Source organism: Nesoenas mayeri (genome assembly GCF_963082525.1).
Source record: "Nesoenas mayeri genome assembly, chromosome: 3".
In the NCBI taxonomy this organism is placed as follows: Eukaryota; Metazoa; Chordata; class Aves; order Columbiformes; family Columbidae; genus Nesoenas; species Nesoenas mayeri.
In genome coordinates this window covers 110287371-110310988 of record NC_137544.1, presented here as the reverse complement: position 1 = coordinate 110310988, position 23618 = coordinate 110287371, and the positions used below count along the sequence as shown (strand labels likewise).

The window sequence follows — 23618 nt, the reverse complement described above, 5'->3', positions numbered from 1 at the left end:
TGTAACTACCTTGCCCTCTCTGAAAAATAAGCTTTTCTAAAAATGCAGAATTGGAGAATGCTGTCTGTTTAGCTGCCTGCTAGATTTGTATCCCTCGGGTACATAGGAAATAATGATATAGACGATAAGATCTCAGGAGTTAGCTGCATAGGGGATTTAGCAATCTGCTCTGTCTCTGAGATTTTCTGTTTTCTTCCTTCAGCCTCGCAATGTTGCTGGTTTTCGAGGAACGGTCCGCTACGCTTCAGTGAATGCACACAAAAACCGAGTGAGTATTTTTGGGTTATAAGGAGTTAACAACAAGGTTATTTCTCCACAGAAACCTCTTTTCAAGACCAGAGGAGTAGGAGGTGTGAGTTCTGGTTTGTTACCTACAGAAGTTAGTATATTAGATTTATTCCATTTGATGGTTAAGGCTCTTGACTGTAAAATCAAAATTATGATTAATTTCTTGGATCCCCTCTAGCTGGCAGCCTTAATAATCATAGTTATTGGGCACTTTTTAAGTTTTAAGGGGAAAACAAAAACACTAAAGTGGAAATTGGGTGGAAACAGACTCTTACAGTGCTAGGCTGCTTGCTGCTAGTTTCTAGAAGAACTTGACTGTGAATTGCCAAGTGCCAGGTCCCCAAATCCATTCTCCACCTGGAATTTTAGTTATTAACATCAGACTGTCAGATAAAGAATCACATAGTGAAAGCTAGGTTTATTTATCCCTGAAAAGAGTAATTATTTACCTAGTGTCTGGCCTTTTTCATTCTAAATGCTTCCAGAAGTCTCATTCAACATTCTTCTCAAAACACTCATTTGTCCTATTACAGTAATGTTCCTGTGTAGACAGTAAACCGTAAGTCCTCTGGTTCTGCTGCCAGGTGCTTAGCAGATGGGAACTATCAGTCCTCCAGGTTTCTGCCCTTATTTGGGATGAGTCTGTAGGATGATATGGGACACATGAGGAAGTTTCACGTTTTTTAGGGAAAGAAGTTATTGTCTGCAGAAAGTGCACAGTGTGATGTGAGAAGGGCAGTTGAATGCCACCATTAATTCATTCCGTTCCCTGGGAGACATTGAGAAACCTGAAGTATAATTTCTGGAAGACCTGAATAGTGTCAACTGTAGCTGTCATCAGCTGAAGGTGTATTAAGACACAATAATTGCTGTATAATGCATGCTATTCTGAGAAGTCATGCTCTAGACGTTGGATGTTGAACACCAAAAATTAGTTCATGTGCTTTGACCATTTCAGCCTTAATCCCCATGTTTCAGGTTCCCAGTTGCTGAGTCAGGAGGAGAGTGGTATGTGAAAATGTTATAAATCTGTAAATTGTTCTACTATTTGATGATGAGTGTTTTGCAAAAGCTTTTGAGTAAATGCTGCCTTGTGAAAAGAGTTTGAATTATATTTAGCTTAAAAATAATAATAAAAAATACTTTCTATACACAGTTTGGTGGTTTTTCTTTATGTAGGTTATTCGACATCCCATTAATAAATATACCACTCCTGTATACTCAGTGAGGGAGAGTCCTATGGAAAATTTGTGCTCTTTCCTAATATATTCACAAAAAGGAAGACAAATTAGGGTATTCAGGTGACTGTATTGACATTGCCAAGTTAAATAAATGCTTGATTTTGCATCTTTAGTCTTTAATATGGCTTCTTTAGTCACTGAATGGGAAGTATAACTTATCTTCCTGTTTTTCAAAATGAAGTAGCTCAGCTGGAGAGCACACCTGGACTACTGAGCAGCATGAAACTTTGCTCCTCAGTCTTTGTCTCTCTTTTCTCCAGGAAATGGGTAGACATGATGATCTGTGGTCCCTCTTTTACATGTTGGTGGAGTTTGCGGTGGGTCAGCTTCCATGGCGAAAGATCAAAGATAAGGTACGAAACCTAGTGTCTGTGCTTAAGACAGGGTGCTACATTTTTATTTTTATGACTTTTATTATTCCTCCTGCAGCTCAGTGTAGCTTTTTTTCTGGAGTAAAACCAGAGCCTACTTTTCATCAGGTCTTGCTGCAAGATAACCTGCTTTTGTGTGTTCGTCTGACACACAGTGTAGAGTTTATTTGGAATACCTAGACATTTTCTTATGCATGTTGTTAATCATAATTGATCAAGCAACTTTTACTTTGTTCTAGCAAAGCAGACAACAAAAATGGAATGGCTGAGGTGTCCTTTTGACAAATAAACAAGCCTTTAGAAAGGCCAGAGGATAATGCTTTGCCATGCCAAACAAGCCAAATGGGAGTTGCAAGTGGAAAGTTAAAAAGAATAAAGCTAACTGTTCATGTTGTCTTGGAAATACTCTGCTAAAGAGACAGCTTCTGAAGAGTATTTGTGACTCAGGATTACCCTTCGACCTTTGCCTACAGCGATCAGCCTCACTTTGCTAGGGCCACCAAACAGGACAAGTGTGTAGACACAACACTGGGTCTAAGAAGAGGCCATGTTCCAGGAATGATAAGACTATATGAATATGACGTAATAGAAGAGATTATTGACTGTGAGATATTTTCATTTTCTCCAGGAGCAGGTTGGCATGATAAAAGAAAAGTATGAACACCGAATGCTGCTAAAACACATGCCTTCAGAGTTCCACCTTTTTCTGGATCATATTGCAAGCCTAGACTACTTCACCAAGCCAGACTATCAGGTAGGAGCCTTTTCTTTGTTACCAATGTGATAGGTGGCGCTCTGGATTGACATTTGGATTTTCTAACATTTCCATGCATATGTTCATATCTGGCTGAAGAATACCTTTCACAGGACCAGGAGAAAAAGGTTGGACTGTGCAGTTCTTCAACATCTCAAAAACTTCTTTTTCTTCCACCACCTTATCCAAAATAATTCCGTACTTCAAACCAGAAAGCTCTTCCCAAGCAACAGAGTACCTTTGGCTTTCATTAAAACACAAAAATTTTAAGATACTCCAAATGTGACGGAATTTTAGCACAGCTTGCCAAAGTCTGCAAAGAACCTATGCCAACAGCTCTATAGCGCACACTGACCCCTTTGTTTTCTTGCAGACTCATATGACCCCTAGCTATTCCTATGTCTTTCTTTAATATTCATCTTAACATTTTTTTCTCCCATTCACTTTTTGCTATCTGCATGTATGTGATCAGTTACAGTAGCTCAAGTAACACAATATAAGTGAGGCAACTTAATTCTATGTCCCTTTTTTATCACAGTGGTTTTCTCTGTATATCAATGCCAGGGTGATGAAAATATTTTATTAGCAGATCTGGGCAGTCTTATAGAAGTGCCTGCTTCTGTTGATAGTGTACCACATGAGGGGGAAAATGGTAGGAGTGTGTTCCAGCAAACTCTCTCCAACAGTGCTTTCGTGTTTTAGCCACCGCTGCAGCACAGAAACCACAGCTTTTAAATACAAACAAACAAAAAAAAGGCAAATACTTTGTAGATAGGACAGTGGAAAAATAACATTTGCCACTAAGATAGAGGGCTGTAAAGGGATAGAGGTGGACTGAGGAGATGCTGAGGGAGCTAGATTTGTTTAGCCTGGAGAAGAAAAGTCAAAGAGGGGATCTGATTTGTCTTCCACTGCATCAGACAGCTGTGGGGAGAATACAGGCAGACTTTTCTCAGAGGCAGCAAGGGAAATTGACTACGTCTAGGGAAAAAATTACAATGGGGGTTCTTACGTACAAAACAGGTACCTAGAGAAGTAATAGAATTTCCATCCTTGGGGACTTCCAAAAGTCAACTGGATGAGGAACCTAATCTGACTTTGCAGTTAGCCCTGTTTTGACCAGATGTTTGGATTAGACATCTCCAAAGCTCTTTTTGAACTTAGATCCTCCTATATTCTATTCCATCTGGCTGCGTAGCCTATAGCAGACACCCATGACAACATCTGCTTTATTTGTCTGACCCTTACTCCTTACCCAGAGGCTCTCAACTTTGCCATCACCAACTGCCAGGCCCATGTGTTCCAGACTTTCCGCTACATGCAGTGCCACCCCGCCACCTCTCCTACCCTGCCTATCCCTTCTGGATAGCCTGTAGCTGTCCATCATGGCACACCAGTCACAGGATTCATCCCACCAGGTTTCACTAATGCCAACTGTATCATACCCCTGGGACCAGGCCAAGGCTTGTAGTTCATCTTGCTTTTTCCTCATGCTGTGCTCATTAGCATAGAAGCACCTCAGGTGTGGTTGATTGTGCCCTTCACCTCGTGGCGCAGCCTGAGGAATCTGACTGTCATGCACCTCCTCAAGCTTTGGTGTGCCATCCTGCTGCTCATCACTGAGTGACCTGTTACTGTCCTGTTCCCCCTTCCAATCTAGTTTAAAGCCCCGTCAATCAGCCTTGTAAGCCACTGAGCAAACACCCTTTTCCCCTTCTGTGAGAGGTGCATTCTGTCAGGTGTCAGGAGACCTGGTGAAGAACTGACTATCCCATTGCCGAAAACCCCAAAGTTCTATCGATGACGCCAGTCACGTAGCCATGTGTTGATTAGTTGGGCCTGCCTGTTCCATTCTGTATTCCTGCCCACTACTGAAAGGATGGAGGAAACCACTTGAGCACCTGAGCCATTGACTGATTGCCCCAATGCTCTGAAATCCTTTTTGATTTGCTTAATAGTACTTTTTTCTATCTCTTCCCTGCCAGCATTAAAAAACAATGGCAGGTAATAGTCAAAGGACCTTACCAGTTTGGGAAGCTGTTCAGCCACATCTCTTACCCTGGCCCCAGGGAGGCAGCAGATTTCCCTATTGCTAACACTCAGGACTACAGCTGATGCTCTGCAGCATCCAAGCAGTCACCTGCCTTGGGAGGAAAAGAGGACTGCTCCATCATGTGTCTGCAGCAGGTTCACTCTTACTCAGCTAGTGACCTTAGCTGGGCCCAGAAGCTTATGAACCTGTTCTTTTTCGACCTACTCCCCAAGGTGGTAAAAGTTGCCAAGATCATGCTTGGTCACAGACTGTGGCTTTAGATCCATAGGAAGTGTCTAGTTCTTAACAATTGACATCTATGCCCCAAACCCAAGCCATCAAAAAGTGCTTGTCAGTAGTCATCTACCCTCCCTTGTCATTTTAGATAATCCTAAGCACACTTCATGCTGAGTAGTGATTTTGTGGTGTTCTGGGCCCCTGGATCACATCAGAAGAGTGGATACCAGGCTGTAATTGAAGACTAAGTGTAGCTGGAAACCACTTTTCCCAGGCATAAGTGAAGAAAATGATGGTAGAATAAAACAGAGCTGTCACGTGATGGATCTTGCTTACAGCTTGTGGTTTTGTACTTCTTGGGTTCATGGCCTCTGACATCAGGCCAGTCCCTTTAATGGATCATTGTCAGTATTGGTTTACGGTTAGGATCAAACTCTTATCACTTTCACAGCAGGAGAATATGGGCATTAGAGCAATGTTTGGGGGTTTTCTGATTCATTTGACAGCAAGAGAGACATGCCTTTCCCTGGCATAGTGAAGACAGGATGTGAGAAAAGTATATGAAAATCTTTTCTATTACAGTTGCATGCTGGGTCCAACTGGCAGAGGGATAGTTTCAGATATAGTTGGGGAGGTGGCTGTCTTCTCTCTCAAAGATCCATCTTTTTGCACTGAGTATCAGAAAAGGAATGGTGACCTTTGGTCCTGGAAGATTATAGAAATAAAGGTGCCTTTGCCAGGGAGCCCATGAGGTTCCCTCAGCTGGTGGATTATGAATTCCACTTCATCCAAAAAGAAGTGATCACATCAGCTGTGATTGTCTAATAGAATGCCTGTCTTGTACACATCCAGAGCAGATGTGGGAAGGTAAGAGCTTTGTACACAGACCTCTTCCTTTCAGATCCAGTCAATACCAGATACTGTCAGAGCACTTGGGAAAGACTCCTTGTGGATGACCAGTGCCAATTTGACCTCTCTCATGCTGGCCAAGTTCTTTTAAGTCCATCATAGGCTTCGTGTTTTCTCCCCAGGCATTTCTCTAAGGCATACAAACATATATCAGGAGCACACTCTTGTCAAAAGGGTCCCCTGCCACTTAAGAGGTGTGCTTAATATTTATTCTTCAAATACTGTGTTGGGGATTACAGTCCAGGTTAGAAACTTGAGCAAGAGCAACTTGCCATGCCTGAGGTTTGTGCTGAAAGATTTCATCTTCCTAGATGAACCCTGAAGAATTCAAGGCTGGAACATCTGGCCAATCCATAACTGTTTTGAAAGCTTTTTCAGCTGGTATTTAATGATTGACTGTGATTCATTTCCTGAACCTTGGTCAGGAGAAGGCATTTGACAAGATGTATCATGACAGTTCAATGGGTAATTTCTGCACAATAAACTTCTCTCATTCTATGAGGCATCAGCCTAAAACATGGTATGCTACTACAAAATGTGCAGTTAAGCATTTTGTCCTCATGGACATTAATATCTTAAATAGAGAAACATGTTGCGGCTCTTCTTTATCCCACCAGTGGTTTTGATACTCAAAGAGATGGAATTGCACACTGTCTTGTGAAAGCTGACATGCTCTGATGTGACATGGTCTAGACCTGCCACATGGCCTGACAAGCCATACCCTCACCAGCCTACATGAGTCCTTGTCCAGTGCTATGGGAGGAAGGTACCTCAAGGGTTCCCTGGTTCCCATTGTTGTGCCACAGTTTTGTTGATCTGATGTATTTTCTTTACTGCTTATCCCTTTCTGTTGTTAAGTCTGGCCGAATAGGATGTTCAGAAGCCTGCACAGCCCTAAAGGGGAAAAACTGATTCAGTCCATGCTCTGCACCTGTTTCAGTAACATTCTTTTGTAACTCTGATAACCTTCCAAGAGCAAATTCTGTATTTCTTCTCACTGGGGTGCTGTGGATCTCTACTTACCCTGTGTATGGGTGTCTTGGGAGGATCTGTTCTGCATCTGTAGCAGTTGGCTCCCTTCTCTCTCTGCAAAAGGTCTGTAAAATTTCAAATGGCCTGCAAAGTCAAATGCAAACATTACAAAAGTTATAGTAGAAAGTAACAAAAGTTGTGTTTACTGAGTCCTTGACAGCATGAAGGAATGCTAAGAATAAGACATCTGAACTTCTAATTTTAGCATGTGGTTTCTTACTTCAGACTGCTTCAGTATCAAAGGAATGGAAGATTATAGAAGCACTACCAAGTTTTAAATGGCTTCAGAAGATACCAGTCCCTGACACTGATATGTGCATCACAAAGAATCAGAATCTGTGATAAGTACTCGGATTAGCGGGCAGATGGGTGAGGATGACCTAATGAGAAGAAGTCAGAATGGCTTCTGTAGGGGCATCTGTCTACAAATGTATGAAGTTCTTGGAAGGAGTCTTTGAGGATGTGGGGATATTAATTTCTAAAATACATTTGACAGTAATCCTTGCCAAACTAGCACTCAGAAAGCAAATACAATCCTAAGAATAATTAGAGTAGTATTAAAGGGTAAACAGAAAATGTATTACTGTGTAAACCTGTGTGAAGCATACTCCAAAACAGTGTTTGTAGTTCCATACCTGCATCTCAAAAAGGGCATCTTGAAATCAGAGAAGTTTGTAGGGAAAGGTAACAAGGAGGCTAGAGATAGATTTGCTTCCAGATACGGAAGGGCTCATTAGACTAGGACAGTACACTCTGAAGAAGAGAGAGGACTGACATGTACATTACATCTTTAAAATCAAGGGCAGAATGGCAAGAAGGGGAGAATGCTTGTTTTCTGCTCCTTCTGACATGAAAATGAGGAGCTGCCAAATGAAATTAGCAGGTGGCAGGTTGGAATGAGTGAAGAACATAGTTCACATAATTGGTGCATTCTTTGTCATAAGATAGGTGTTGTCCAAAAGCTTATGTATTCAATAAGTAATTAGGCAAATTAATGAGAAAGCATCCGTCTGAAGTTACTAAATGTAGAAATACATTTACTAAAAGCAAGACTGTGACCCTTTAGTTACTCACATTCAGTTTTGAGCAAGAAATTCCCTTCCAATGGCAGCAGCACAACTCTCCTTTCCATCAGAGGTGAAAGGAGGCATCATGACATGGGGCTGAGAAGCAGAAACACAATCCTATCATATTAAACTGTCACAACAGTAAAATCCTTTTCAAATTAAAGAAGCTGCTACCACTGCTATATCGTGTCCACTTTCTGGAGAGGTGTTACCTGTTCCTTGGTTTGACCAACAGTCAACTCTGGCAATTCTTTTAATCAATCATAGTGCCACTGCAAGAGTTGTGCACCTAATTCTAGGATTCTGGGTCACAAACAGGAGGAAAAAGGTGTCTCAACTGTAAGCTGCAAATAGGCATTTTAGTGTAGTTTGGTGGAAGGTAGTAGGAAATGGCAGGTTTTCCTGGCTGCTTGTTCATGCTGATAAACAGAACTGGAATATAAATGCAAACAGAGGTTTGTTCATAGTAATTTTTTTTCATAAATTAGTGCTAATTCAGTGCCATAAACCAAATGTATTTGTTACTATATTCTTTCTCTGTATAGACTTTAGGCTGAAACCTCTCAATTCTGCATTATTTAGCTGAATAATTTTATTAGAAATGCAGGACCTCAAGTATGGCTGTGTTGGTCTATAGCATCCAGTTTCCCTTTGACAGCAGAACATCATATTTCCCTGGGTAACACACTGATGTATGGAGCACCGTTGGCAGTAGTTTCATTCTCTCCTGAAGAATACCTGTTCTTAGAAAGCAACAGCATAAACCATGTCAGCATGAGCATTTGTACCTGCCATCTTATAAAGAACACTGTTATCCCTCTTACAGTTTTAGTTTATTCTGCTGCCAAATGTGGCAGGTGACATTGTGCATAAGCATATCATAGGGCTCCTGACCAAGTTATATTTGAGCCAGACACTGCAATGAGTCTGCATCCTAGGACTGTGTTTTCTGGTTGTGTTTACATCTTCTGGCAGCCTTTGAACTCTACATGTCAAAAGTATTATTCCACATGTGTCTAATCTACAGGGAAGCTGAGCTGAAGTTATGGCTTTGAAGTAACAAGCCAACTGAAAGATTTCATCAAATCAGCATCAAAATGTTGCATGCACTTCTTTTGTAGATTTAAAGAAATTTCAGTTACCAAGCCAAAACCAGCCTGAGAAACAACTGATACTATTTTATGACATTTGCTTTAATTTCTTGGTACCTTTCATAGGCAAGATGGAGATTATAAACTGCACTTGGTCCTTATGCTCACAGTTCAGATTTTTTTTGCAAGAGCTACCCTCAGCTACTTAACATATTTTTTTTTGTAAATTCATTCCAGCTCATCATGTCTGTTTTCGAGAACAGCATGAAAGAAAGAGGTATCACGGAAAATGAAGCCTTTGACTGGGAGAAGGCTGGTACAGATATCTTGTTGTCCACTAGCACCTCTACTCCACCACAGCAAAACACCAGGCAAACAGCAGCCATGTTTGGGTGAGTATTGCAGTTGTGCCAGTTAGACTATGGACCTCCTCAATAACAAGCTCAGCAAGAAGTTAATTTTTTGATGATTTCAGGGCTATTATGATGCTGGAAGCTGGAGCCGTATGGCAGCCACCACTTGATTTGACTTGATATATATTAACCTAGATTTATGGGGGTGGAAGTCAGTTTCAGACCCTTGCTGTCCTGAAAACGCATTTTCTTTTGGGGATGAATGTGTGAGTTGGAGTCACATTAAGAGATGTCTGGAGAACTTTGGCCAGGATTGATGGAGCCCATATGTTTGTATATTTTGCACGTTACATGGCACACATAACTGGAGCTTCTGTGAGAGTGCCCTGCTGTGAGGCAGTTTTTGCCTTGCAATGGGGTGGGTTTGTGATTGATAGTAAGCTGAACACCACAGAATGCATGTACTGCTCACGCCTCATAGCTCCTCAACCTTGACAGGGTGTTTCATGTGCTGGTGCAAAGGTACATAGAGCTTGGTGCTCAGAGATGGAAATGAGTCCCAACAAAAGTTGATAAGGCTTAGTTCACTGGTCTGTCTTGGTGCTTTTGAGGGAGTTGACATGAAGGAATAACAATGGTCATTAGTAATATTATAGAAGATAAAAACTATAAGGCCTATTAAGACTCATTTGCTCATGAAAAGAGGGGAGGATCTTTCTAAGCTAAATATTGTGTAATGGACAATTCTGAAGAGGTTTGCAGCCTGATTATCAAGGGTCCCAACATGCTTTCACTGATCCATCCCACTGTCTTTGTGACTCTGTGTTAGGTGGAAACCTTTTCAGGTTGTCATCACAAAATTGTTAGGGTTGGAAGGGACCTCTGGAGATCATCTAGTCCAACCCAACTTCTAAAGCAGGTACACCTAGAGTAGATTGCGCAGGAATGTGTCCAGGCAGGTCTTGAATGTCTCCAGAGAAGGAGACTCCATAACCTCTCTGGGCAGCCTGTTCTAGGGCTATGTCACCCTCCAAGTAGAGAAGTTTTTCCTCATATTCAGATGAAACCTCCTATGCTTCAGTCTGTGCCCGTTGCCACTCATCCTATCATTGGGCACCACTGAAAGGAGTCTGGTCCCATCCTCTTGACACTCATCCTGGAAATATTTATGATGTCCCCTCATTAAATAGGGTCCCCTCTCAGCCTTCTCTTCTCCAGGCTGAACACACTCAGCTGTCTCAGTCTCTCTTCATAAGAAAGGTGCTCCCTAATCTTCGTAGCCCACTGCTGGACCCCCTCCAGTAATTCCTTGTCCTTCTTAAACTGGGGAGCCCAGAACTGGACACAGTACTCCAGCTGTGGCCTCACTAGGGCAGAGTAGAGGGGTAGGATAACCTCCCCTGACCAGATGGTCACACTTTTCGTAATGCACCCCAGGATACTGTTAACCTTCTTGGCCACAAGGGCACATTGTTGACTCATGGTCAACCTGTCATCGACCAGAAGTCCCAAGTCTTCTCTGCAGTGCTACTTTCCAGCAGGTCCGTGAATGCCAGAACAGTCTCTTCCTCAGGTTTCCCTGCCTCCAGAAAGCCTGTTGTCCACCCCGGTCTAGCACTTGGTAATACCATAAAAGCTGCTAATTAATTTCTGTGGGGCAGTGTGATAGACCTCCTTCTTTAAGTATTAATAATTTTACCTTATTTCTTGTCTCTTCCATAGGGTGGTTAATGTTACTCCGGTACCTGGGGACTTGCTTCGTGAGAACACTGAAGATGTCCTACAGGGTGAACATCTGAGTGATCAAGAGAACGCTCCTCCCATCCTGTCAGGCCGGCCAGCAGAAGGTCTTGTTCAGGCTCCAAACACCGCTTTCAATGAGGCTGAAGTTTGGGAAGAGACAGATGTGAATCGCAACAAACTCAGGATCAGCATCAGCAAAGTAAAGAACATTTATTTATCTCCTGTGGCTGTTGGATTTAGGGCAATGGATTCATAGTCTGCTAGAAGCCACCTGGATACACTGATGTAACATCCTACATAGTGCAGCTCAAAAAGCACTGTGGAATTTGCCTGTGGAAATGGGAAATTACAAATAATTTTTTCACAGATTAAAAGCCATTGGGATTAATTTGAATCTTTATGCAAATGACATTTTGGGGACCGATAGGATCTTGATACTTCAAGCAATGAAATTCTAGTCCTTGCATAGCTGATATAATATCCAAGCTGTCCCAGGTTTGGAAATTATAAACCAAAATTTTATTGTGTCCTAACCTCTTGGATAAATAAATATCCTCAGAGATGTCTTCATCAGCCTTTTTTTTCTATGTCTTGAATCAACCCTAATTTTTCTCTTCCAATTTTTAAACTTTTCTTTCTAAAGGGTAGCACAACCTGTAAAGAGCATCTAATGATGGTTTCACCCCTGTGAAGAGTGAGAGAAACTATAACTTAATATTCTTATATTTCTGCATTCCAAGATCATCTTAGACTTTTTGGCTTGCATACAGTACATATTTCAGTTGGTTTTCCTCATAATCCTTAAGTAGTTTCTCAGTTCTTTCTTGTAAAAGTTACCTAATTTCTTGGAGGCATCCCCATTGAATGAACATAGTAAATGTTTATTAGTTACTTTATTTATTAGATCAGCTTACATATTGTAAGTAAAATAGTATTTGTTGTGTTGATCTCAGTTCTTATTTAAAAATCAGAATGTCACATGGTATGACATCAGATATGTACAGAATCTCTTAGCAGAGAAACCTTCATCAAACAGACGTAAAATAATATGAGGGCGTATTGGATTCACTTCACAAACCTGTCTTTAATGGACAGTTGTGGACTGGCATGTTAAACCTACCAGTCTTCTGGCTCTGACCCGAATTCACTTTAGTCTCTACTGGCACAATGTTAGTCCCTTTTTCAGCCCTGCAGATAGCTCCACTATCCTTAGTCTTATTAGAAAACATTATTCATGGACAAGAAATAATCTCATCTAACTTGCTTAAAATTCTCCAACAAAAATAATTTGGATCAAAGTGTTATCTGTATGGAACATTATCAGCAGCATCCCCCAATACTGAGAATTATAAACCAAGTTCAAACTACTTTCTAATCTCTCACTGGTAAACTGTGTGCATTCCCAGAAGTTCTCTTTGGAAGGCACATGAAATAAGAAAAGACTAGTAGAGTGTGACAGTTCTGTTTCCAGAACATACAAAAAACCCCAGCATTACAGAAAAATCCTGGTAACTCCTATGTGTTTTTCTGTTCCTTTGAACCACCAGGTGCCTTGATGCTCTTCAGTCAGGCTGAGATGTGCACATGGGAGTCCTAAATGTCCTTTCTGTGTGCTAGTTGTACCTCATATTTTGGGTACCCAGCGCCGTCATTCACAAGTCCTGTCATAACAGCAGCTAAAGGCAGGGGAGGTTTCTGCAAGATCCCCAGCATGACCAGATGATGTTCCTGCCAAGGGATATGCTGTTTCTTGTCAAGTTACTGGCAAAAGAACTTAGGGAGTTAGTCAGTATGGCAATGAGCACTTGAGTTTTGACAAGCTCAGCAGTTTATGAAATAGAGCCCAGGGCATCGTCCTCTCCAAAGCTAAAGAAATGTGTTCTTTCTCTATGTGAAGGTTGTTATCTTTAGTCTGACCCTTGCCCGACCTTTCAGTCCACTAGGCTTATTATCTTTAGTCTGACTGTTCTCCAAGAGAGAATCAGTTTTTATTTGAGTCACAGTCACTACATGGATTAAAAAAAAAGGAGGCTGCAGATGTGATATGTAAGTGTACAGCTTCACCTCTGCTTGTCAACTCAGGCATCCCATGTGTCTTTCTGAACCGCAAGGACAGCTGGTGTGTAAAACACCCTTCTGCTATTCACCGCTTCACCATCCTTCATCTTACAGTCTTGCACCATTAGAAGTAACTCTGGCCCTCCTCATTTTGCTCTTTGTATTTAGGTGATGAGTAGATCTTGCCATGTTTTTTTTCTCCCCAATACTTCTCTAATGTCATCCTTATTTCTCTATTCACACCATTCAGGTCTCCTGTCCCACTTCTCCCATTTCTGTGTTAAGGTTAGTTTCCTTACTTCCTCTCACTGATCTTTCTAAATCCTTCTTCTGGTTCTCCTTGCTCCACTGGATCAAAGTTCTCCTTCTGTATTTTCTCAGAAGCCTCTTCCTTCTCTCCCACACCCTCACCCAATTCTCTGCTTTTGGATCTTAATAAGTTGCCTGTTACCCTACAATTAAATCAACACTTTGCTCCTTTCACAAACACATTTGACCTTCAGCACTAACCTGCTCCTGTCCTGAATGGATTACAGATTAAATAATTATCACCTATTTTGCTTTTCCTGTATTGCGTGAAAGTTCTCCTCCACTCTCCCTGGCTGCAAAGACTACTTACTTCTGCATTCCAAACCCAACCTGAATGGTTTAGATCTGCTACTTTATGGACACTGACTGACTTGTCATGTACACAGTACATGCACAAAGACAACTGTCTTGATCAGCAGCATTTTACTGAGAAGCCTGCATACATTCAGAGCCTCTGGCATTAAGAGGACAAGTAAATACAGGGCATGCTGCAGAAAAAGGTAAATGTTTTCCATACTAGGAGCCTGCACTGGCACCCCAATGTGTGTCCCCACACAGAGGCCGTGTGTAGAAGCTGGTGTTGTATGACTGGCAGCACACCAGGGTTGAATGCAAATCTGAGACTGTTGCTGTAGCACTTGGGCCATTTTGCGTCTATGCTTTTGCCTAAGCAGGTCTTCTTTTCCAAGAAAAAGCACCCCAGTGGAAGGTAGAAAGCAGCTGCGTTAGAGTCACCGACTTTTGCTCCTTTGTCTGCTGCTAAATTAAAAAAAAAAATCAAATTCAGTAAGGCCATATGAAAACAGAAAATATGTACTGGTAGAGTATGAACATGCAAGGCTCACAAGTGTCCATGAACATGTTCAGTGTGACCTTGGGTTTGTGGAAAGTGCTTACAGATGTTGTGGTTGAGTATATACCCTGGAGGACTTTGTTTTGAGGTCCAAGATTTAAAAAAAATAAAATAAAATTACAAACAGGGGCTCTTAGACATCTTGGATAAGCAGTTGGGGTTTGTATATGTAGCAGATTAGCCCATGATAACTCTTTTTGGTAACTGAAATGCAAAGGCTGCTTTGTAAAGATGTTTAAATATTTTGATTCATTTAAAATCCATACCTTGTTTTAATATTAGATAATTGCCAGGACATACAGGCCCTTGCATTCCTTCAGACATTGCTTGCATAGATTGTGAAAATGCAGCTGAAATTACATCCCAGAAGAAAGCATAGAGCAGCAGTGAAGAATGGGAAATCAATGTCTCTGGTCAGATTTTGAAGTTCTCTGTGTTTAACTCCTACAGACTCAGTGCATGGTGGAAGAGGAGCAGAGAAATGGTGTCTGCCCCAGTTCCCCTGTCCGAGTGCCTCCAGAGTCCCCAACTGCACAAGTGCGCTCCCTAAGATACCGCCGTGTGAACAGCCCTGAATCAGAACGCCTCTCCACTGCTGATGGCAAAGCAGATCTACACGAAAGAAGGTTTGCTCACCCTCTGTAGCCTCCTACTGCTTTTACACAGCATCTTGAGGACTGTGGAGACCAACCTAATCATTAGATCAGCAGGCACTGGAAGTTCATTTCTGGTTGGAGGTGCTCATGGGCTTTATGATCTTTCTGATGAGACTCATGTCTGCTAATAAGGAGAGTTAGTGAGAATGATTCTTACTCTGTCTCGGGATGGGAAGAACTCCACAGATAGAAGGAGGGACATTTGTTAGAGGGAAGGCAAAGCGTCAGATCAGAGATAATGTAAATAGTCACAAAACTTTTGGCTGGCCTGAGGTGGGAGGGAACAATGGATCTTTTTAGGATACAGACAAGGATCCATGTATTCTGGGAGCTAGCTGGCAGATCTTGATCTGCTGGGTTTCATTATTTCATTATTTTTCATCAACAGCAAGAATAATGTTAATTTTTCAGCATATAGTATTGCACTTGTTTGCATGTGAAAAGTATATATTACACGCTGCTTTTGAGGGTAATATGGATACTTTCAGATGCATGGCAAAAAAATAAACAAAACCCCAAGAATAATAAAAATAAGCTTTCTAAAGCATTGTATCCTGGAGAACGTGTTACAAGACACAAGCCTTTGGTGCTGGTTAACTCCCTTCATGTCCTTTGTTAATCAGTCTTCCTCTTTCCACTGGAAGTCAAGGCATGGACTGTGGTTGCAGGGCGTACTGGTGAAATGCCCCCTCTAAAAGAGGCAGGGGGGAGACAGACCTTCTTCTCAGAGAAAATCTGACAGACTTCAGCCAAGAAGAACAGTCACAAGGAGGCCATAGCTAGAAATGGAGAAGGATCAAAAGAACTAGAGAGTGGGTGAGCCTCCAGCCCTGTTTGTTAGGTACTGTTTTATTCTGGGTGGCTGAAGGAAGCTGTGATTCTTCTCTGTAATTCAGGAAGGATTGTTTGTGTTGCTGTTAATAATTTAGAGCTTGAATAATAATTCTTGTGTCTTGGTACCTCTTCTTTTTCTTGGTCAGAAGAAAGGCACTTTAAAATAGGAAGGGAAAGAAGTCATTTATAACAGTCAGCAACACTAGTCCTGTATATTCACTGAATGCTTTTAACTCCTTCCTTTATTTCTCTAGCTCTTCCTTATCTACTCAGCATCATGCTAACTTAATATAGAAAATGTGTATTATCCAAAATACATCCCTTTCTCCTGCCTTCTTACCTCAGCTTCTGTTTTTAAAATCAAGATATTTTTTCGTCTTGCAAGTAGCCTGCACCAAGTATGTTGCAAATACAATCCCACTCTGCCACACAGTCTACTCATTATTCCATTTTTGACTTTTCACGACGCAGACCTGAATCGCAGCACTGGGAAATTCTTCCGGCTTTCTGGAGTAAATTCTTCCACTCCAGGAGTCTCTCCTCTCCTGGGGAATGCATGAAAACATTGCCTAAGTCCAGAGTTTCTCTTACTTTTTTTAGCAATAGCTTTTAAAATCCAGTTCTCATTCACACACAGTATATTCTTACTTTGCATACTTAGTGTTTCCTATTCACAATAATATGTTTTCAAGAACTAACAAACACAACCTTGCTTCTTTCAGATCCATCAAGATGGCTTTTGCTGAGAACTTTGGTTTTGCTCACAATTTTCTCTATATCAATCTTTGGTTCACCTCCTTCTCTAATTCCCCTTTCCTAGTCAGAAATTTGACATTGCAAGCGCAGTTATTTCCATCTCAGCTCTGACCTTCCTCTGTGTTGATGATACCAAGTTTTGCTTAGCAGCCTTCACCAAATGGTCGGTCACTTCTCTGTTTCCCCTCATGGTTTCTCACACATGGAAGGCTTTTCCCAGAAGAGTCTGCAAGGCTGTGTGGTCTTTGTTGAAATCCTTTTGTAAAATGCACTGCAGCTGTCTTTTTCTGACCAGCAGATGCTCTGCTTTTGTACAGCAAGCTGCTAACGGCTGTGGTGGACAGAGAAGCAAAGTTAGCAGCAGGTGCAGGCCAAATGAGAAGTATGGATTAAACCACTGTGGAGTAGAGTGCTAGAAATGCCACTGTTTTTTCCTGCTAAGATGCTGCCAGGGCCATTGGGGCACAGGGAGCTTCCAGGGTCTCTTTGGAGGATATTTCTGCATGGCTGGAGAAGCTGCTGCTATTTAGACTGTGACTCGCTGAACCTTATGCTACCCTTTGTAAAAGGGTACTAACCATATTTTCTTCCTGCTCCTCCAAAGTATTTTGGAGTCATCTGTGCACAATAGGATCGAAGATTTCTTCTGTCTTTGAAGAACTCCTGTGGCCACCTTAGAGGCTTCAGTGGCCACTCAAGTGGTAGCACAGTGCAGCTGAAGAGGTTATAAGAGCCAAGCAGAAACACTGTTAAGTCAGACAGTAGATTAAGGATTTAGGGGGTGTTTTCTTTTTCACAAACCAATAGTATTTACCAAAGGCTTAAGAGTATATTGGTGTTGTTGGGGGAAACTGGTTATCATCCTGTCATCTACAAGGAAGAGAGATACTGCATTGGCTCTCATACTGATGCACTTTAGAGGGAACATCTTTTTGCCATATAGATTCTAAAGAAATATTTTTACTTAAGCCTAATGGCTTCATGTTCTGTCTTTAGATCTCGAATGGATTTACCTGGCTCTCCATCACGGCTTGTATGCTCCTCCCAGCCAGCCCAGATGCTGTCCATTGATACTGGCCAGGCTGATCGGCAGGCAAGTGGTAGGATGGATGTGTCTGCTTCGGTGGAACATGAAGCCCTCAGCAATGCCTTCCGCTCAGTACCACTTGCAGAGGAGGAGGACTTTGATAGCAAGGAATGGGTTATCATTGATAAGGAGACAGAGCTGAAGGACTTTCACCCAGGTGCTGAGCCAAGCACCTCTGGAACTACAGATGAGGAGCCTGAAGAACTGAGACCTATTGAAGACGGTGAGGAGAGAAAGCGCTTAGGAGGAGATGCTGCAGTCAGGCCAAAGACGCATGATGGACGAGGTCGGGGTATGCAGCCTGTGACTGAGGAGGACAGTTCCCACAGACATGAAGGACCTTCTCAAACAGTATCTGACAGTAAACATGAACAGCAGATGGGAAGTCCAGCCCACTCTCCCCTACATTCAGCACCAGCTTTCCGACAAAGGAGACGAGAATCTGAACCTACTGGTCCTCAGAGACAGGTAAGATCCCTGGGTCTGTATTTTGTTGACTAGCATAGCATCATCTTAGAAAACCTCAACTGTACTGGAGAAGTCTGTGACTCAAGCATGGATGCTTTTGTGAAACTGTTTCTAACAGTGCTTCTAAATGTTGTGAACATCTTAGAAGTGCTCCCTATAGCTAGTAACATCCCCTACAAAGGACACACTCTTATCAAGATCTTTCAGCTGTTTTGGCACAGTGACAAGAGGAGAGCACAGCTGTGGTTGTAGGTATCTTAAATCAGTTCTCTTATTGCTCTACCACGGTGTTTTGTTAATAATCACTTAGCTGTATGCAAGTGTTGCCAGCCAATCTTCTCCACATAGTTTCTCAGCAGCAACAGCAGTGTCTGCCCTCTATTCTAATCACACATCAGCACTGGGCACAGCAATGCAAATCATGAAATAACTCCCTGAGATTAAACTTTTCTCTAAATACCTAATAAAAAGCTCAGAGGAACCAGCACACACACCACATCAACCTTACTTCTGTGATTGACATTGTTGTTAGCAGAACTCACAGAAATGTTCTTTACCTACTCTGTTTGTTCCAGATAGTTGTAGAGGGCTTTTTTCTTTTGGTTTGGCTTTTTTTCTGTGATCCTCTGAAGATACAAAGAACTTCAGGCTTTAGTGGGAGGCAATTTATTAGATGACCTGGAAAAACATTATATACTGTTGGCCTCCGAGTTCCCCTGTCATGTCTAATCTTCATTTCTCAGACGTTCAGAAGAAGGCTGTCCCAGAATGTTCACTTCAAGAGACAATAAAATTGTTCTCCCGAGAGCTTTTTGTATTTGTAGGTTAATGAATGTGGGATCAATAAGAGCAGGCGAGTCTCAGGTCATGTACACAGTGACATCCTCCTGTGGCAGGCGTTTGGGCAGCCTGCTTGTTCCTCTCTGGAAGCTGGTAATTCCATGTCCTATTCCCTCTTGAGCTTATTCTCTAAAGGAGTGTTCACTGGACTGGAGCATGTTAAAAGAGCATCCTTCTGTTCAGGCCTTGACCAGATTCTTCTCTTCTCTGGATCCTGGAGAGGTACAAGAAAAAAGTGCTGTTAATTTGGGCAGCAAAACATGACTGATGCAATAAACTATATGAAAAGAATCAAACCAAAGTGTTCCTTGCTGAGGTGTATGAGGCTGCAGTACTTACAGGAAGGACAGAAATACTGATAGCAGGCTCTAGTGGGACTGTCCTGCTGAGCATGGAGTAATAGTAGTACATGCTTCTCAGGAAGACTGCATCCAGTTGCAAGGTTCCTAGGTGGAGGTGTTTGCTTGTAAGAAGCCGAGATGTTGGATGACACAGATATCTGGAGCTTGCATAGGCAAGATCAGCATAATTGGAAGGGTCTGTGTCTGATTTTGCTCTGTCTGAACACTTATTAGGCTGGTCAGTGCAAGATCTGCAAGTTGTGATGAACACAGCAAGAGCCAACTGGTAAGAACCAGCCGTAGGAACCAGCAGGAACACATCACTGATGTATTTAGCATAGCTAAAGAAGGCCGGAGATGCCTTCTTGGCCACTGCACCTGATACAGCTGTAAGAAATGACTGGGCGAGTTGGGTATGACACAGTATGAAGGCTGCTTATCCCTGCACGGTGATACTTAAAAAGCAGGCAAAAAAGGTAAATTAATGGGATTGTGGATGATTACCGCTAATATATTAGACAGCCCTGGCTCTCCAGCTGACTGAACATTTTTTTGCTCCTGTATTCTGAAACACCCTCTGGTTACTCCTGGACCTAACTTTGTACATATAGACCAACACTGGACTTGTTTGGCTGGCCAGGATTCAGTTGTGCATCCTTTGAGTTCTGGATCCTTCAGTTGCTTCTATATACACAGCTTTGCAGTGTCATTCCTCTTTTTCCATTTGCTGTCACAGAGCCAACTGCCAACTCCGAAAGGAAGAATTACTTGGTGCCTGAAGGAAAGCATCAGCCTGTTCTCCTTAGGTGCGGCAGAGTTGGAGGGACAGTTGTTTGGGATGCTAATAATTTGACCAAGGAATTAACTAATGAAAATACTGAACGCCTCACTGGCAATGAGAGATGTTTCCTATAGCTCAGGCTTGGGCTTCCTCTGGGTTTGATTGAAATTGTGAACAGATAGTGTGTGTGTGAGTAAATCTTCCTTACCTTTGGATATGAACTGAGCCTTTGAAATAGGTAAAAATATCACTAAATGCAGACCTACCATGATTAAGGTCATAGGCCCTGTTGTACTGATTTGGGACCTCATTCTGGTCTCCCAGAAACTGGTGATCATCCATTGGTATCAGCAAAGTACAAACCGAGAGCAAATGGGTAATCCCTGCTCTCATGCTTTGTTCTGTTCCTCCATTCTCTGGCTCCAATATATAACCCATTACTTGTTACTGGCAAAAAGACAGTCACCTCTGGATTATCATAGAATCACAGCATGGCTGAGGTTGGAAGGGACCTCTGGAGATCATCTAGTCCCACTCAGGATTGCTCAGGAGGGCGTACAATCAGAATCTCTCTGAGGATGGAGACTCCGCAACCTCTCTGGGCAACGTGTTGCAGTGTTTAATCACACTGATGGTAAAAAACCTTTTTCTTATGTTTAAATGAAATTTCCTGTATTTCAATTTCTGCCTATTTCTTCTTGTCCTTTCACTGGGCACCACTAAGAAGAGTCTGGGTCCATATTCTTTTTCCCATCAGGTATTTATAAATGTTGGTAAGAACCCCCATGAGCCTTCTCCAAACTAAACAGTCCCAACTCTCTCAGCATTTCCCCACATTAGGCCTCTTTTATCCCACAGACAGCCTTCCACAGCCAGGAGAGTGCCACAAATAGAGTTATTTGAAGTTGTGCATGTCTTGACCCTGAGAGGGCAGGAGCTGAGGAGCTTATGAGCCCTTCTCAGCCATTCCCCGCCATTGACTTCTCTGCTGAGAGATCAAGCAAGGATGCTCAGCATGAAGACCTGTGTTGGTAATGCCATGGGTAAGGCAGGAGGCAGTCAGAGGCACATTGCACAGGCTGCCTGGGACAGATCATAGAATCACAGAATCATAGAATGTCCTGAGTTGGAAGGGACCCACAAGGATCGTCACATCCATGTCCCGTCCCTCCATTGGACAACCCCAAAATTGACACCACATGTCAAAGGGCATTGTCCAATCACTTCTTGAATAGTGTCAGGTTTGGAGCCGTGACTACCTCCCTGGGGAGCCTGTTCCAGTGTTCCACCTGGGAGTCCAACTTGACCTCTAATCACTGTTTTTCTTCCATAAAAATCTGTGCTGAGACCCTCACTGAGCCAAGAAAATATTCTCAGTTCAGGTGCTGAGCCCATGGGTGCCCCCACGCTCCTGACCTTCATCATTGCCTCATCTGAGGGATGCTATAGTTGTGATGTTGCCCAATACCCTTGGGAGCAGCACGGCTGGTTAGGGGATGTCCACTTCATTGACAACAGTATTGATGCTGTTCTCTTCCTCTGTTGGTTTGAGTTGGCGATGATTATTCCTTGGAAAAAGACACGTAGACACAGGAGAGGGCTGCCTCACAACAAGGACAGGGCTCAAGCATTTTGGGTGATCTGTAGAGCCTCTCTCTCATGTGTTGTAGAGCGCTGGGTTGGCCCAGGTCTCTTACCTGGCTGAACTCTGATTTGCACTGATGACTGAAAGCTGAGCAGGGCTTTCTCTGGGTTATATTTTGGGCCTGGTGGCCTCTGTGTCCCCAGACACTGGAGCAGTGATAAGGGAAATCCTTGTCACTCCCAGAGTGCTGAAAGTCAGCAGGAGGAAAGGACAGAAACTACAAATTCACTGGCTCCAAGGCAGAAAGAAGAAAAGCTGGGTATATAAATATTATTTATACATGTTTATAGTATAGAAATATATATATCATAGTATATTAATATATATTGTGTCTAAATAATCAAGCAATGGATAGAACCAAAACACAGCAGGCTCTCAGGTTCATAACCATGGGCAGAAGAGGCATGCTGGGGAAGAAGGCAACAGGAAAAATGCTATATGAAAAGGTGCTATGTGTCTTGGTGTCCCATTGTCCATGGGCTGCTCTGAGGAGACCTGAGGTACCTGAGTTTCTCACCACTGAGAAATGGGCATTTGCAGAAGGAGGCAGACTCACATTGCCCCTCACTCAGTGTCTTTCCTGTTGAGCTGCACTTGGTGCCTGTTGTGCTCTTCCAGCTTCCATCCATGTGAGAAGAGCTTGCCAGCTGATGGAGAAGGATCTGTGTAGAGTTGTCCTCTGTCCCTTAGGCTTTTTAGATTCAGGGTCCTTGTCCATCCATGTGTTAGGAATAAAGGATCAACAAAAAGTGATACTGTAAGAGAAGTAATTCTTATGTATGGTCCGTATATATATACAGGTCATAACAATCGGAACTTCAAGCTCAGTAGAAATTCCTAATTACATTTTAAATCTTTTACATCTATTGAGCTCTATCAACATCACATTTTTCCAGGACTTCCCATGCTGCTCCTGTCCAAACAGAGCAGGATAGGCCTGATGGAAGGTGGTCCAGCCTGATTTCTGCCAAGGGCAGAGGGATAAAAGGGCACAGCACCTCCAGCGTTGACTGTGCAATTTAAGCATGTCTGTAACCTGAGCTTCAGCCAAGAGGCAGCAATACCTAAGTGTGCTTGCTGATGGGGCATTGTGATTTGCCCCTTCGTGGCCTGGGCAAGGCCCTTGGTACTGTGCTGTGAAGGAGGTATATCTGGGTAGTTGGAGTGATTAATTTTGATCTGAGAAGTCTTTACCACGTTGAGATGATACATTGGAAATCATAAAGTATGCTAAGCCCAAACAGGGAGCAAAAAGTAATAAGAACAATTCTGGTATACTTAGCTGTGCAGCCTCCAAACAGTATACCCAGGACTGAATTTCTACAGCATCTATGGAGAGATTATTTGCTTTATGACAAATTATAGCCGCTGTCTAGAATTTCTTTGTCTCTCTCAAATACTTTGTATGACAGTATTACATCATTATTATTATCTGAGAGTCTGACCTATGCAGTGAAATGCAGTACATTTAGGACTGTAAATAATTGCTCTTCACGTTTAATGCCCACCACAAACTTAGGAAGATAAGATAACTGCCTCAAAGCACTGCAGAGATATTGAAGGTGACAGGAAAGAGATGAGACTGGATGAAGTTCAGTTCTTTTTCTCATATCATTTGCAAAGGCAACATCTCTAGTAAGATAAGGAAAATACAATATTGCCTTTTCACATTTCCCAGTTACATTTTGAAACCTACAGAGACTGCCTGAAAAAAAACAAAAAAACAAAAAAACAAAAACGCAGCACAAGGAAGGGAATGGATTTGAAAGGAAAAAGGTAATTCTAGGAAAAATGATCTGGTTTTGGAAACTGAGGTTGCTGACCCCTGTGAAAGTGCTAGTTTCATAGCAGAGGCAGAAAGAAGAGGAAGGA

At 42.4% G+C, this 23618-nt stretch overlaps 1 protein-coding gene across 1 annotated transcript in view; it reads left to right on the top strand.

Annotated features, from left to right (window-relative positions):
* The window catches only part of LOC308038900 (tau-tubulin kinase 1-like), a gene marked incomplete at its 3' end in the record, with an annotated part of 98616 nt that overhangs the window by 52694 nt on the left and 22304 nt on the right, over positions 1-23618 (top strand). The window contains exons 6-12 of the mRNA XM_080341837.1: positions 203-268; positions 1790-1882; positions 2529-2654; positions 9260-9414; positions 11098-11317; positions 14789-14964; positions 17581-18139. Of these exons, the coding sequence (XP_080197963.1) occupies positions 203-268; positions 1790-1882; positions 2529-2654; positions 9260-9414; positions 11098-11317; positions 14789-14964; positions 17581-18139 (1395 nt within the window). The remainder of the gene's footprint in view (positions 1-202; positions 269-1789; positions 1883-2528; positions 2655-9259; positions 9415-11097; positions 11318-14788; positions 14965-17580; positions 18140-23618) is intronic.